The sequence below is a fragment of the Mesoplodon bidens genome (genome assembly GCF_964165515.1).
Source record: "Mesoplodon bidens genome assembly, chromosome: 2".
NCBI classification, from domain to species: domain Eukaryota; kingdom Metazoa; phylum Chordata; class Mammalia; order Artiodactyla; family Ziphiidae; genus Mesoplodon; species Mesoplodon bidens.
Window position 1 is genome coordinate 143620497 of NC_138177.1, and position 16153 is coordinate 143636649.

Consider the following 16153-nt stretch of genomic DNA (forward strand, 5'->3'; position numbering starts at 1 on the left):
AACTTGTGGTTATCAAAGGGGAGAAGGGAGGAAGGACAAATTAGGAGTGTGGGATTAACAGATACAAAGTACTATGTATAAAATAGATAAGCAACAAGGATATAATGTATAGCATAGGGAATTACAGGCATTATCTTGAAATAACCTATAATGGAATATAATCTGAAAAAATACTGAATCACTATGCTGTGTACCTGAAACTAACATAATATTGTGAATCAACTATACTTCAGTTTAAAAAAAAGAGAAACAGCAAAAGGAGGCACCTCTGTCTTGCTACTGATTCTAAAGAGAATGCTTCTACTATTTCACTATTAAGAACACTGGAGCATTTTAGCAAATACTCCTTATCAGGTTAAGAATGTTCTCTTCTATTCCTAGCTTGTTTGATCTTGAATGCATGTTTCATTTTATTCACTGCTTTTTCTGCAGTGGTTATGTAATTTTCCTTTTTAGTCTATCACTATGGTAAATTATCTTAATTAATTATAAAATTAGCATCCTAGTGTTGCTAGAATAAACTCTGTTTGGTCATAATACTTTTTGCTTACACATTACTGGGTATGGTTTACTGTATTTTGCTCAAGATTTTGACATCTACATTAATAAGGGACTCTGGCCTAAAAATTCCCTTTACTTTCTCTTTCTACTTTCTTTATCATTACTTTTTTCTTTTTCTAATTTTTTGAATGTAATGCTTAGCTCATTAATTTTCAATCTCTGTTTTATAATATATTCATTTAAGATTATAAATCATAGACTGCCTTAGATGCAGTTTTAACATGTGTACCTTGATTATCATTCAGGTTTAAATATTTCATAATTTCCATTATAATTTCTACATATACCAATAAATTATTTACAAGTATGTGTGTGAGGTGGCATGTGGCTACTGTTTTATAAAGGATTTCTAATTTATTCCATTGCTGTCAGAGAATGTTATGTATGTATCACTGGGTTTGGAGCATTCTCTTTTTCCATACAACTGTAATTTTTTTCTTAAAGTCTACTATTTATTAATTTATTTATTTACCACCAACACTTCATTATTAGATTCCCAGGGATTTTTATTTAGAAGCTGCAAAACTTGCAAGGCTATACAATTCCTGGAATGAAATTTAGGTTTACTTTCTGAAATCAATCCAGGCAAGACTTGAAGTCTATTATTTCTGATATTAATACTATTTCCTAGCTTTCTTTTCATTAACATTTTCCTGGAATACTTTTTTTCATCACTTTTAAAAATTTTAATTTATAGTCATAAAATATTATAAACATTCAGAAAATATAGCACTAATGACATCTATGTACCAATCACAGAGATTAAACAGATGTTTACTTCTTGCCCAAGAAAGGATATTTTCAGGGTCAAATTCACAGAGAAGAGATGATGCTTCCACAAAAGCTAGTGAATTAACAAAAAAGGCATAAATCAATAAAGTATTTTTTCATAATGAAATGATAAAACAATTGACAAAAGGATGCAGATCTAAGAGGATGAGGGGGAAAGACATTTTTAAGGTTATACATTAACCTAGAAATACCTAATTGCATTCATTCTAAGACATCAATGATTATAAAATGTATCCCAATGCCAGAGATGTTAACATATGAAAAAATGATGTAGAATCATTGAAATAAAGCCCTGGAAGAAGTCAGTGCTAAAACTATTAATAATCTATCATGGTACACTGCTGAACTCTCTTGTGATGGACTAAAAGAAGAGAATACAGAGGACATATCCCTCAGGCAATCAGTCAACTCTGATGACCAGCACACTTGATATATGGAGTATTCAGTTTCACTGCATTGGATAAAAAAAGAGTTACTTTAAGTCACATATGGATTAATAGTTTTCAAAAACCCACAATATACTTAGTGATTACTAGGGCGATTCCTAAGGCCCTGTAAAATTCTTCAAAATCTGAGATTCATCTTACCAATGGGAATTATTATTATTTTTTTGCATTTTTGAATTTTATTTTTTTTATACAGCAGGTTCTTATTAGTCATCAATTTTATACACATCAGTGTATACATGTCAATCCCAATCACCCAATTCAGCACACCACCATCCCCACCGCCACACGGCTTTCCCCCCTTGGTGTCCATATGTTTGTTTTCTACATCTGTGTCTCAACTTCTACCCTGCAAACCGGTTCATCTGTACCATTTTTCTAGGTTCCACAAACATGCGTTAATATACGATATTTGTTTTCATCTTTCTGACTTACTTCACTCTGTGTGACAGTCTCTAGATCCATCCACATCTCAACAAATGACTCAATTTCGTTCCTTTTATGGCTCAGTAATATTCCATTATATATATGTACCACATCTTCTTTATCCATTCAGCTGTTGATGGGCATTTAGGTTGCTTCCATGACCTGGCTATTGTAAATAGTGCTGCAATGAACATTGGGGTGCATGTGTCTTTTTGAATTATGGTTTTCTCTGGGTATATGCCCAGTAGTGGGATTGCTGGATCATATGGTAATTCTATTTTTAGTTTTTTAAGGAACTTCCATACTGTTCTCCACAGTGGCTGTATCAATTTACATTCACACCAACAGTGCAAGACGGTGCCCTTTTCTCCACACCCTCTCCAGCATTTGTTGTTTGTAGATTTTCTGATGATGCCCATTCTAACCGGTGTGAGGTGATACCTCATTGTAGTTTTGATTTGCATTTCTCTAATAATTAGTGATGTTGAGCAGCTTCTCATGTGCTTCTTGGCCATCTGTATGTCTTCTTTGAAGAAATGTCTATTTAGGTCTTCTGCCCATTTTTGGATTGGATTGTTTGTTTCTTTAATATTGAGCTGCATGAACTGTTTATATGTTTTGGAGATTAATCCTTTGTCCGTTGATTGGTTGGCAAATATTTTCTCCCATTCTGAGGGCTGTCTTTTCGTCTTATTTATGGTTTCCTTTGCTGTGCAAAAGCTTTTAGGTTTCATTAAGTCCCATTTGTTTATTTTTGTTTTTATTTGCATTACTCTAGGAGGTGGATCAAAAAAGATCTTGCTGTGTTTTATGACAAAGAGTGTTCTTCCTATGTTTTCTTCTGAGAGTTTTATAGTGTCTGGACTTATACTTAGGTCTCGAATCCATTTTGAGTTTATTTTTGTGTATCGTGTTAGGGAGTGTTCTAATTTCATTCTTTTACATGTAGCTGTCCAGTTTTCCCAGCACCACTTATTGAAGAGACTGTTTTTTCTCCATTGTATATCCTTGCCTCCTTTGTCATAGATTAGTTGACCATAGGTGCATTGGTTTATCTCTGGGCTTTCTATCTTGTTCCATTGATCTATGTTTCTGTTTTTGTGCCAGTACCATATTGTCTTGATTACTGTAGCTTAGTAGTATAGTCTGAAGTCAGGGAGTCTGATTCCTCCAGCTCTGTTTTTTTCCCCACAAGACTGCTTTGGTTATTCGGGGTCTTTTGTGTCTCCATACAAATTTGAAGACTTTTTGTTCTAGTTCCATAAAAAATGCCATTGGTAATTTGATAGCGATTGCATTGAACCTGTAGATTGCTTTGGGTAGTATAGTCATTTTCACAATATGGATTCTTCCAATCCAAGAACATGGTATATCTCTCCATCTGTTGGTATCATCTTTAATTTCTTTCACCAGTGTCTTATAGTTTTCTGCATACAGGTCTTTTGTCTCCCTAGATAGGTTTATTCCTAGGTATTTTATTCTTTTTGTTGAAGTGGTAAATGGGAGTGTTTCCTTAATTTCTCTTTCAGATTTTTCATCATTAGTGTATAGGAATGCAAGAGATTTCTGTGCATTAATTTTATATCCTGCAACTTTACCAAATTCATTGATTAGCTCTAGTAGTTTTCTGGTGGCATTTTTAGGATTCTCTATGTATAGTATCATGTCATCTGCAAACAGTAACAGTTTTACTTCTTGTTTTCCAATTTGTATTCCTTTTGTTTCTTTTTCTTCTCTGATTGCTGTGGCTAGGACTTCCAAAACTATGTTGAATAATAGTGGTGAGACTGGACATCCTTGTCTTCTTCCTGATCTTAGAGGAAATGCTTTCAGTTTTTCCCCACTGAGAATGATGTTTGCTGTGGGTTTGTCGTATATGGCCTTTATTATGTTGAGGTAGGTTCCCCCTATGCCCACTTTCTAGAGAGTTTTTATCATAAAAACTCTGTTGGTGTTGAATTTTGTCAAAAGCTTTTTCTGCATCTATTGGAATGATCTTATGGTTTTTTCCTTCAACTTCTTAATATGGTGTATCACACTGATTGATTTGCATATATTGAAGAATCCTTGCATCTCTGGGATAAATCCCACTTGATCATGGTGTATGAGCCATTTAATGTGTTGTTGGATTCTGTTTGCTAGTAGTTTGTTGAGGATTTTTGCATCTATATTCATCAGTGATATTGGTCTGTAATTTTCTTTTTTTGTAATACCTTTGTCTGCTTTTGGTATCAGGGTGATGGTGGCCTCATAGAATGAGTTTGGGAGTGCTCTTTCCTCTGCAATTTTTTGGAAGAGTTTGAGAAGGATGGGTGTTAGCTCTTCTCTAAATGTTTGATAGAATTCACCTGTGAAGCCATCTGGTCCTGGACTTTTGTTTGTTGGAAGATTTTTAATCACAGTTTCAATTTCAGTGCTTGTGATTGGTCTGTTATATTTTCTGTTTTTTCCTGGTTCAGTCTCAGAAGGTTGTGCTTTTAAGAATTTGTCCATTTCTTCCAGGTTGTCCATTTTATTGGCATATAGTTGCTTGTAGTAATCTCTCATGATCCACTGTATTTCTGCAGTGTCAGTTGTTACTTATCCTTTTTCATTTCTAATTCTATTGATTTGAGTCTTCTCCCTTTTTTTCTTGATGGGTCTGACTAATGGTTTATCAATTTTGTTTATCTTCTCAAGGAACCAGCTTTTAGTTTTATTGATCTTTGCTTTTGTTTCCTTCATTTCTTTTTCATTTATTTTTGATCTGATCTTTATGATTTCTTTCCTCTGCTAACTGGGGTTTTTGTGTTCTTCTTTCTCTAATTGCTTTAGGTGTAAGGTTAGGTTGTTTATTTGAGATGTTTCTTGTTTCTTGAGGTAGGATTGTATTGCTATAAACTTCCCTCTTAGAACTGCTTTTGCTGCATCCCATAGGTTTTGGGTGGTCGTGTTTTCATTGTCATTTGTTTGTAGGTATTTTTTGATTTCCTCTTTGATTTCTTCAGTGATCTCTTGGTTATTTAGTAGCATATTGTTTAGCCTCCATGTGTTTGTATTTTTTACAGTTTTTTTCCTGTAATTGTTATCTAGTCTCATAGTGTTGTGGTTGGAAAAGATACTTGATATGATTTCAGTTCTCTTAAATTTACCAAGGCTTGATTTGTTACCCAATATATGATCTATCCTGGAGAATGTTCCATGAGCACTTGAGAAGAAAGTGTATTCTGTTGTTTTTGGATGGAATGTCCTATAATTATCAATTAAGTCCATTTTGCTTAATGTATCATTTAAAGTTTGTATTTCCTTATTTACTTTCATTTTCGATGATCTGTCCATTGGTGAAAGTGGGGTGTTAAACACCCCTACTATGATTGTGTTATTGTCGATTTCTCCTTTTATGGCTGTTAGCATTTGCCTTATGTATTGAAGTGCTCCTATGTTGGGTGCATAAATATTTATAATTGTTATATCTTCTTCTTGGATATATCCCTTGCTCATTATGTAGTGTCCTTCCTTGTCTCTTGTAAGATTCTTTATTTTTTTATTCTTATTTTTTTTGCGATACGCGGGCCTCTGACCATTGTGGCCTCTCCCGTTGCGGAGCTCAGGCTCCGGACGTGCAGGCTCAGCGGCCATGGCTCACGGGCCCAGCCGCTCCGCGGCATGCGGGATCCTCCCGGACTGTGGCACGAACCCGTGTCCCCTACATCAGCAGGCGGACTCTCAACCACTGCACCACCAGGGAAGCCCTAAGATTCTTTATTTTAAAGTCTATTTTATCTGATATGAGTATTGCTACTCCAGCTTTCTTTTGATTTCCACTTGCATGGAATATCTTTTTCCATCCCCTCACTTTCAATCTGTATGTGTCCCTAGGTCTGAAGGGAGCCTCTTGTAGACAGCATATATATGGGTCTTATTTTTGTATCCATTCAGCAAACCTTTGCCTTTCGGTTGGAGCATCTAATCCATTCGTGTTTAAGGTAATTATCGATATGTATGTTCCTATGACCATTTTCTTAATTGTTTTGGGTTTGTTTTTGTAGGTCATTTTCTTCTCTTGTGTTTCCCACTTAGAGAAGTTCCTTTAGCATTTGTTGTAGAGCTAGTTCGGTGGTGCTGAATTCTCTTAGCTTTTGCTTGTCTGTGAAGCTTTTGATTTCTCCATTGAATCTGAATGAGATCCTTGCTGGGTAGAGTAATCTTGGTTGTAGTTTCTTCCCTTTCATCACTTTAAGTATATCATGCCACTCCCTTCTGGCTTGTAGAGTTTCTGCTGAGAAATCAGCTTTTAACCTTATGGGAGTTCCCTTGTATGTTATTTGTTGTTTTCCCCTTGCTGCTTCCAATAATTTTTCTTTGTCTTTAATTTTTGCCAATTTGATTACTATGTGTCTCGGCATGTTTCTCCTTGGCTTTATCCTGTATGGGACTTGCTGCACTTCCTGGACTTGGGTGGCTATTTCCTTTCCCATGTTAGGGAAGTTTTCGACTCTAATCTCTTCAAATATTTTATCAGGTCCTTTCTCTTTCTCTTCTCCTACTGGGACCCCTATAATGCGAATGTTGGTGCGTTTAATGTTGTCCCAGCAGTCTCTTAGGCTGTCTTCATTTCTCTTCATTCTTTTTTCTTTATTCTGTTCCACAGCAGTGAATTCCACCATTCTGCCTTCCAGGTCACTTATCTGTTCTTCTGCCTCAGTTATTCTGCTATTGATTCCTTCTAGTGTAGTTTTCATTTCAGTTATTGTATCGTTCATCTTGTTTGTTTGTTCTTTAATTCTTCTAGGTCTCTGTTAAACATTTCTTGCATCTTCTCGATCTTTGCCTCCATTCTTTTTCTGAGGTCCTGGATCATCTTCACTATCATTATTCTGAATTCTTTTTCTGGAAGGTTGCCCATCTCCACTTCATTTAGTTGTTTTTCTGGGGTTTTATCTTGTTCCTTCATCTGGTACATAGCCTTCTGTCTTTTCATCTTGTCTATCTTTCTGTGAATGTGGTTTTTGTTCCACAGGCTGCAGGATTGTAGTTCTTCTTGCTTCTGCTGTCTGCCCTCTGGTGGATGAGGCTATCTAAGAGGCTTGTGTTCGTTTCCTGGTGGGAGGGACTGGTGGTGGGTAGAGCTGGCTGTTGCTCTGGTGGGCAGAGCTCAGTAAAAACTTTAGTTTCCTTGACTGTTGATGGGTGGGGCTGGGTTCCCTCCCTGTTGATTGTTTGGCCTGAGGCAACCTAACACTGGAGCCTACCTGGGCTCTTTGGTTGGGCTAATGACAGACTCTGGGAGGGCTCACGCCAAGGAGTACTCCCCAGAACTTCTGCTGCCAGTGTCCTTGTCCTCACGGTGAGGCACAGCCACCCCCGGCTCTGCAGGAGACCCTCCAACACTAGCAGGTAGGTCTGGTTCAGTCTCCTATGGGGTCACTGCTCCTTCCCCTGGGTCCCAATGCACACACTACTTTGTGTGTGCCCTCCAAGAGTGGAGTTTCTGTTTCCCCCAGTCCTGTCAAAGTCCTGCAATCAAATCCCGCTAGCCTTCAAAGTCTGATTCTCTAGGAATTCCTCCTCCCGTTGCCGGACCCCCAGGCTGGGAAGCCTGACATGGGGCTCAGAACCTTCACTCCAGTGGGTGGACTTATGTGGTATAAGTGTTCTCCAGTCTGTGAGTCACCCACCCAGCAGTTATGGGATTTGATTTTACTGTGATTGCTCCCCTCCTACCATCTCATTGTGGCTTCTCCTTTGTCTTTGGATGTGGGGTATCTTTTTTGGTGAGTTCCAGTGTCTTCCTGTTGATGACTGTCCAGCAGCTAGTTGTGATTCTGTTGTTCTCACAAGAGGGAGTGAGAGCACGTCCTTCTACTCTGCCATGTTGGTTCCTCTCGCCAGTAATTATTAATTACAACAGTAACTACCATTCATTAAGAACCTAAGTCCCTTATTATAACTGTAAAAAAGAAAAAAAAAGAACCTAAGTCCCAAACGTTGTGTTTGGATACTTTTTTTTTTTTTGGCCATGCCAGGTCAGTTGCTGCACATGGGATCTTTTAGTTGAGGCATGCTGGCTCTTAGTTGCAGCATGCATGTGGGATCTAGTTCCCAGACCAGGGATTGAACCCAGGCCCCCTGCATTGGAAGCATGGAGTCTTACCCACTGGACCACCAGGCAAGTCCCATACTTTTTAATGTATCAGTTAATTTGATATTCATAATTATATGAGTAAATGACATGAGGCCATTCCAGAGCTAAAGGAAATAGGACTCAGAACTGAATAATAGGTGAGTTGCCTGAAGTCACAAAGCTAGTAAGTGGCAGAATCCAGATTTGAATTCCATTTCATTTTTGGTCTGTTCTTGTCTCTAACCCACACTGCCTCTTTAATGCTACTACTTCTCCATTTTTCAGATTTTACCTGGAAATGTCGATGTTTTGCTTTATGGTGAGTCTCAGGACAGAAAAAATCAGACCCCAGGACTCAACCAATATTCTACTTTTCCATCAAGGCAAGGGCACCATCTAGTGGCCACACTTTGCCACCAATACAGTCAAAGAAAGTAGAGGGGAAGGAAATGGTTTCCCTCCACTGGTTTTACATGTCCTTGCATCAAGTTGGAGCGTCTGCACTGACTCTTCCTGTCAAGAAGAACAGGAGCCCAGGGACTTCCCTGGTGGTCCAGTGGTTAAGACTCCATACTTCCACTGCAGGGGGCATGGGTTTGATCCCTGGTCGCGGAACTAAGATCCCTCATACCACATGGTACGACCAAAAAAAAACAGAAGAAGAGGAGCCTGGTAACATTATGGACTGTACATGGTTTTGGAATGAGATAGACCCAAGTTCAATCCCAGATTCACCATTTACTAACTGTGTGACTTTGTAAGTTACTAAATGTAACATGAGTCTCAGTCTCCTCATTCGTCAAATGAAATAACACCATTAGCCTGAGAGGACTGTCATGGGAATGTCAATGAAAATCAGCCAGCACAGTAACTGATCCAAAGAGCTTCCTCAATAACTGCTGGTTCCTCTTCCTAATCTTCTTTCATGTAGCCTAAATCCACATGGGTATTTTGCATTTTTTTAAAATAAAACACATCCATACCACTGGCTCATGCTGTGTTTAACATAACTTCCATACTTCTTTTGTATGTAAACTATAATAGAGGCAAATTCCCCAAAATATATTCCTTATTTTTATAAACACATGAAATCAACAATAAGCATTTTTTGAGTACCTACTTACAGTGTACCAGGCACGTATGACAGTGGATGGGAGCTCACTATTGACTGGGGAAAACAGACTACTTAACATGTAATACCATGTAAAAGTACTATCGTGGATATAACTGACGAACGGAAGAGAAGCAAATCTGTTAGAAGGATGTAGATCAGGAACGCTTCATGAAGAAACACCTTTTGAAAAGTCTCTTAAAATATGAGCTCACCAGATAAGGGCACAGAACATTCCTGACATAAGAAAAATGTATGTCAGAAGCAATGAGGAAACATGAAGAAGTACAGTGTGGTTGGAACATAGGATGGGATGTATGAAGAGGCGGGGAGAGATCTGTGGTACAGGTCAATGACAGCTCGTCAAGCTCATGTGGAATCTAGATGATAGGTGCATTATCTATCACCACCACTGTCATCATCATCCACAGCAGTTATCATATATTAGACATACACTATGTGCCAAACTCTGAACATGCATAATTGCTAAACCTCACAACCCTGCAAGTTATATGTTATTTTCATAGAGGTTATGAAATTTGCCCAAAGGCACAGAGTCAGTAAGGAGTGTAAGCTGAGTGAGATTCAGCTCCAGGTCTCTCTGATTCTACTACACTAGTGGTCCCAATCTTGGCTGTACAACACAGTCACCTGGAGAATCTGTTTAAAAATAAAGGTTTCAGACCCAGTTCTAAAACAGTATATCTCTAGAGCATGGGACTTGGGAACCTATATTGCAAACAAACTCTCCAGATGTTTCCTAAATAGGAAGCCAAATGGCAGTTCCGCTTCTTGAAACTACCACAGAGCCTCTTAAAACACACACACACACACACACACACACACACACACACGAACACTACTAATTTACAGCTTCCATCTATGTGTCAAGTGCCTAATCCTCACAAAATTCTGCAAGGGTATTATAATATTATACCCTTGCAGAATTTTTTATAATAATTATAATTATAATCCCCACTTTAAAGTAGAGAAAAGTCAAGTTCAGGAGGCTTACAGATAGCTTCCCTCTTCCAGTCAACAAAGCAAGGAGCAAAAATAAGATTCAAACACAGGTATGTCTAGTTCTTCTTTGTCATGCTGTGTGGTAGAATTCTAAAATACCCACGCCACAAATGACCCTTGCCCCTGTATTCTCTCCTCCCCTTTGAGTGTGAGTGGAAACTGTGAATATGATGAGATGTTACTGCAATGATTATGTACAGGATGAGTAATCACTGAAGTGATTACATGGCAAAAAGATTATCTGGTGGGTGTAACCTATTCTAATCATGTGCAGTCTTTTAAAAGCAGAGTGTTTTCTGCAGCTGGCAGCAGAAATGAAAAGTCAGAGAGGTTTAAAGCACTAGAAGGATTCTATGCACCATGCTGACTTGAAGATGGAGGGGCCACATGACAAGGAGTATGTGCAGCCTCTAGAAGTTGAGAGCAGATCTCAAGCTGACAGCCAGCAAGAAAATGAGGACCTCAGTCCTGCAACCACAAGGAACTGAATTCTGCCAACAACCTGAATAAGCCTAGAAGCAGACTCTCGCCTTGGAGTCTTCCTCAGAGCCTCCAGATAAGAGCCCAGCCTGGCCAATATCTTGATTTCAACAAGGAGAGAATCTTCCTGAGATGTCTGATCTACAGAACTGTAGATAATAAATGGTGGGAGTTTTTTAATTGTGGTAAAGTACACATAACATAAAATTTACCATTTTAACATTTTTCAGTGTTCAGCTTAGTACCATTAAATACATTCACATTGTTGTGCAGCCATCCTAACCATACATCTCCAGAATTTTTTCATCTTCTCAAACTGAAATTCTGTACCCATTAAACAAGAAATCCCTAATCCTACTTGCCTCAGCCCCTGAAAACCACCATTCTACTTTCTGTTTCCATGAATTTGACAACTCTAGGTACCTCATATATGTAGAATCAAACAATATTTGTCTTTTTGTGACTGGCTTATTTCACACAGCATAATGTCCTTAAAGTTCATCCATGTTGTAGCATGTGTCAGAATTTCCTTCCTCCTTTTTAAGACTAAACAGTATTCCACTGTATGTATATACCACATTTTGTTTATCCATTTATCCATCATATGGTCACTGGGCTGCTTCCACCTCTAGGCTATTGTGAGTAACGCTTCTACGAAAAGCACATGTGTATACAAATATCTATTCAAGGCTGTGCTTTCAATTCTTTTGGATATATAGATTATATGAGTATTGTTTTAAGTCAATTCATTATCTTGAACATTGAGTAAGTAAAAGGAAATAATTGAGCATTTATTTATCCTGTCTATTTGAACTGTACCACTGGGTAATTAAATAACAGATGAAGAGAAATGTTTCCTTATATAATTATTTCTGATAAAAATTAAAACAAAATGATAAAATATCATAATTTTGCAACCCCCAAATGGATCTAGCTACTGAGCATCAGTAGTTGGTAATATCTGGGAGTTCCCTGGTGGCCTAATGGTTAGGACTCGGCGCTTTCACTGCCATGGCCCAGGTTCAATCCCTGGTTGGGGAACTGAGATCCTGAAAGCTGTGTGACGCAGCCAGAAAAAAAAAAAAGAAGTTGCTAATATCAATAAAGAGCAAAAACCAGACATCATGTGTCTACTGATAAAAGAACACAACACTGCTTATAGTCTTGTCAAAGGGATCAAACCTAAGTCTGATCTGGTCTCTGGATCCACCTGCCAATTTGCAAGAAAAGCAGAGACAGAGGAACACGCTGAATTACACCAGTATGCAATCAATAAAATCTACATTATGGAAAGCTCCTACAGGTCAAAGGGTCTGGATTCTTCAATACATAATTGCAAACAAAAGATATCAAGTTTTTTTAAATGGGCAATATAAAATATAGAATTTAGGAAAGCAAATCCAAGAAGTGATTCCTATAAAAGAACAGTGGTTACTTCAAGAGACAGGGAGGTGGCTGTAATTTGAATGGGGCACATAGAGAGGCTTCTGAGGTAACTGGCCAAATTCTATTTCTTAACCTAGACGGTAGTCACAAGGGTTAATAATTAATTAAGCTATATTTAAAAGAAAAAAATAGCACATTAAATGTAAGAATGACACAGAGGCCCAAATCCAGATTGAATTAGACGGAAAAGCTGTCTCACTGCAGCTCTGCCAAAGTCTCACCATTGAGTCTATCTCAAGCCAAGAAAGCAGTTCATACCAGACTGAGGGGTGACTGAGGTCAATGGCAAGTGGTTAGAAAAGCAATTAAACCAAGAAGGCAAAAGCAAAACCAAAGGAAAGGAAAAAAAACAGTAAACAGTATAATAAGCTGAATTTTCAAAAATCTTTATGCTATCACATATACAACGTCTGTTCAAAACAAGCCTGTCTCATTTCCATCCTGTAAGTTCACCATACTTACTCCTATCTCAGTGCCAAAATTTTTCCATTAGAATTTGGTTTTTTTCTCAGAGTTATTTCCCATTTTTACCAATTAACTACTGCTAATAAAGGCAATCGTATGTTTACCAAATATTTACATTTACATCTTCAAAAGTAAGGGTGCAGAAAAAAGATGGCAGAAAGAAAGCAACAGGAGCCTGAAAGAAGAAAAGGCCACTAGAAGCTGATTTACCAAGTTATGATAGAGGTAGGCCCTTCTTTAGATACAATGGAGTACTAGAGACTATATCCCCAAGCCTGCATTCTTTCTTGTCTTTAGCTATTTGGACCACAGTGGAAACTGAACAAGCAATTGAAAGCAGCTTGAAGCTATAGGCCTGCACTGTCCAATAAGGTAGCCCCTAGCTACATGTGCCTACAGGCCACCTGAAGTACAGGTAATCTGAACAAAGATGTGCCATAAGTGCAAAAGACATAGTGGATTCCAAAGACTTAGTATGAAAAAAAGAATGTACAATATCTCATTAATAATTTTTGTATTGATTACCTGTTTAAATAATATTCTGGATATACTGGCATAAACAAAATATATTATTAAAATTAATTTCACCTGCTTTTTACTTTTTAAATGTGATTACTACAAAAATTTTAAATTATGTATATGTGGCTCACATTATATTTCTACTGGACATCACTGCTACAAAAACCATTATTAAATAATGTTGAACAGGAAGAACTAAGCAGCTGAAAGTGGGGATTTTTCAGTTTTTTTATACTGTTTGCGCTATTGCCAACACTACAACTCATTTAATTTCCAGCCCCTGTCCCTGGATATAAAATAGAGGTTTAAAAAATCAGTAGGTGCATTAAGTCATGGATACAACATTAAATCATGGGCCAAAGTAACTGAGTTCTAGTCCTGGTTCTGGAGTTACCCTGGAGAAGTCTTTTTTTTTCTCTGAGCCTTAGTTGCCTGCCCTAACAATTAAGTAAAGGAGCTAAACTAAATTTAGACTCCCACTAATCTGTCAAAATACTTTTTTCTTTCTGTTGGAATTGGTTTTCATAAAAATGAATAAGTACTCACTCTGAGTCTAACACATCCTCTGCGAGAGCCTCTCATCATTTTGTCCTTGGACTAAAAGAAAAACAAAAACATTCAATGAATAAAAGATAAACAGGCTGTTTTAAAAATCATCTAGGGATAAACAGACAACATTTATAGTAATATTCCTCCCTTCTCCCCATCCCCACCCCACCTCACCCCACCATCACTTAAAGATAGGAATTGGGAGGTTTAAAATGTTTTGTAGTCTATACAAATAAAACTAATCCCAGAATTTTTTGTGTACCTTAAATGTAACATATATTACACTATATTTTCATTCCTCCTTCATAGCCCTTAACTCTCAACTAAAATATGTTTCTCATATTTTAGTAAGTTTGAGAGTCACCTGGAAGGCGACAAATTACCTGGGGATTTAAGAATCACTCCCAGATGATTCTGACTCAAGCAAACACAAGACCACGTTTTGAGAAACACTGCTTTAACTTTATCTCCTTGCAACTCCCCAAATGGGTCACGTTTCTTGCCTCTGAGATTTCTCATCCAATGTTCCTCAGCTTGGTATAACCTTGACCCTGATTTTCTGCCTTGCCAACTGTCATTCATCAGGTGCCCTACCTCCCTCTGATTTGAATTCCCATCCCTGGACTCCCAGAGTCTCCTGTGTGTTCCCTTGTTGTGGCATGCACCATCTTGTGCTATGATAGCTAGTTACTTGTCTGACTCACCCACAGACTGCACATTCCGTAAGGGGTAGAAACTGTATCTGACTTATGTTTCAGAACAATGTCTGGCATACATTAGGTAATCAAAAAATATTTATTGATAAAATGTTGCTTCTCCTTTATGTTTCCCCTACTAGAATGAGCCAAGCAAAGGCTATGTTCTGCATAATAAGCCCCATGTTGACATTCAGTAAATATTCCTAGAATTAACTTAGTCATGTGTAATAAAATAAAGTAAAACCTCAAATAACTAAAGTTTTAAAAATATTTAATACCTCAACAACTGGTATTTTTCTGTACTCCACTATGTGACAAAGTAAAACAAGCCAATATCATGGGTTTATGGTTTTTTTGCTTGTTCACTTGTTTCTAATTCTTTGGCTGTGCCACACAGCATGCGGGATCTCAGTTCCCTGACCAGGGATCAAATCTGGGCCTTCAGTGGTGAGAGCTTGGAGTTCTAACCACTGCACCACCAGGGAATTTCCTGGGGTTATGTTTTAAAGAAAACTGTCCCACTTTAAACCATAGATGCCCTACATCCATTGTACTGCGCCATAAGCAAACTTCCAGCTATAAGATAACTAAGTTCTGGGGATTTAATGTACAGCATGGTGACTATAGTTAACAATACGCACTGTATACTTGAAAGTGGCTGAGTGAGTAGATCTTAAGAGTTCTCACTACAAAAAAAAAGGTAACTATGACAGGTGATGATGGATGTGTTAATTAACCTTATTGTGGTAATCACTTCTCAATATATATGTATATCAAATCATCACACTGTACACCTTAAACTTAAACAATGTTATATGTCAACTATACCTCAATAAAGCTGGAAAAAATAAATTCAATCTTTCTTGGAGATATCTGCATGTCTGCACACAAAGATCTGCCTTACCCTTCTCATTGCAGTACATGCTGTTAACATAGCCTATGTCATTGTTTTCACTGATTCTTAGCTTATCAATGTGACAATATTACAATGATAAATCAAAGTAAACTCTTCAAAAAAGAAAAAAAAAGAAACAAAAAAGCAAAGTACTGAGCTATAGAAATTCATGTTCAGAAATTATTATTGAAGTACTGAAGAGAGTCTTCTTACTTACAAATATAAAGAGGACTCATACATTTTATAAAACATTCTCAACATCAAGCAGGGTTGAAAAGAGTTCTTTACTAACAATATAGTTGATAAAAACACAGTTAACAAAAACATTCCCTAAGCATTTAATAGCCCTTTTACCATACCGTGTATTTATCTTCCCTCCAAAAGTGTCAAGGCAATACACAAAAATAATAATTAGGTTTGAAAATACCCAATGAGAGTTAGAATACAACTCAAACAAGGTAAGAAACATCCTTGACCCTCTTCCATTTTAAAAAATAAGATTACAGTAAATAGAAAAAGAGTAAGACAGGGTTATAAGTTAGAAAACATTGAAAGAGATAAGTGAAAATAATTAAAGCAAGTATAACTAGGAAACAATCAGACAAATCCAGAATGTGGGACATCCTATAAAATAACTGG

At 37.4% G+C, this 16153-nt stretch overlaps 1 protein-coding gene across 2 annotated transcripts in view; it reads right to left on the reverse strand.

The window, feature by feature from the left end:
- Positions 1 to 16153, reverse strand: part of OSBPL9 (oxysterol binding protein like 9) — a gene marked incomplete at its 5' end in the record, with an annotated part of 168637 nt that overhangs the window by 123964 nt on the left and 28520 nt on the right. For both annotated transcript variants that reach the window (XM_081224123.1, XM_081224122.1), the window contains one exon: positions 13919 to 13969. In XM_081224123.1, the coding sequence (XP_081080249.1) occupies positions 13919 to 13969 (51 nt within the window). The remainder of the gene's footprint in view (positions 1 to 13918; positions 13970 to 16153) is intronic.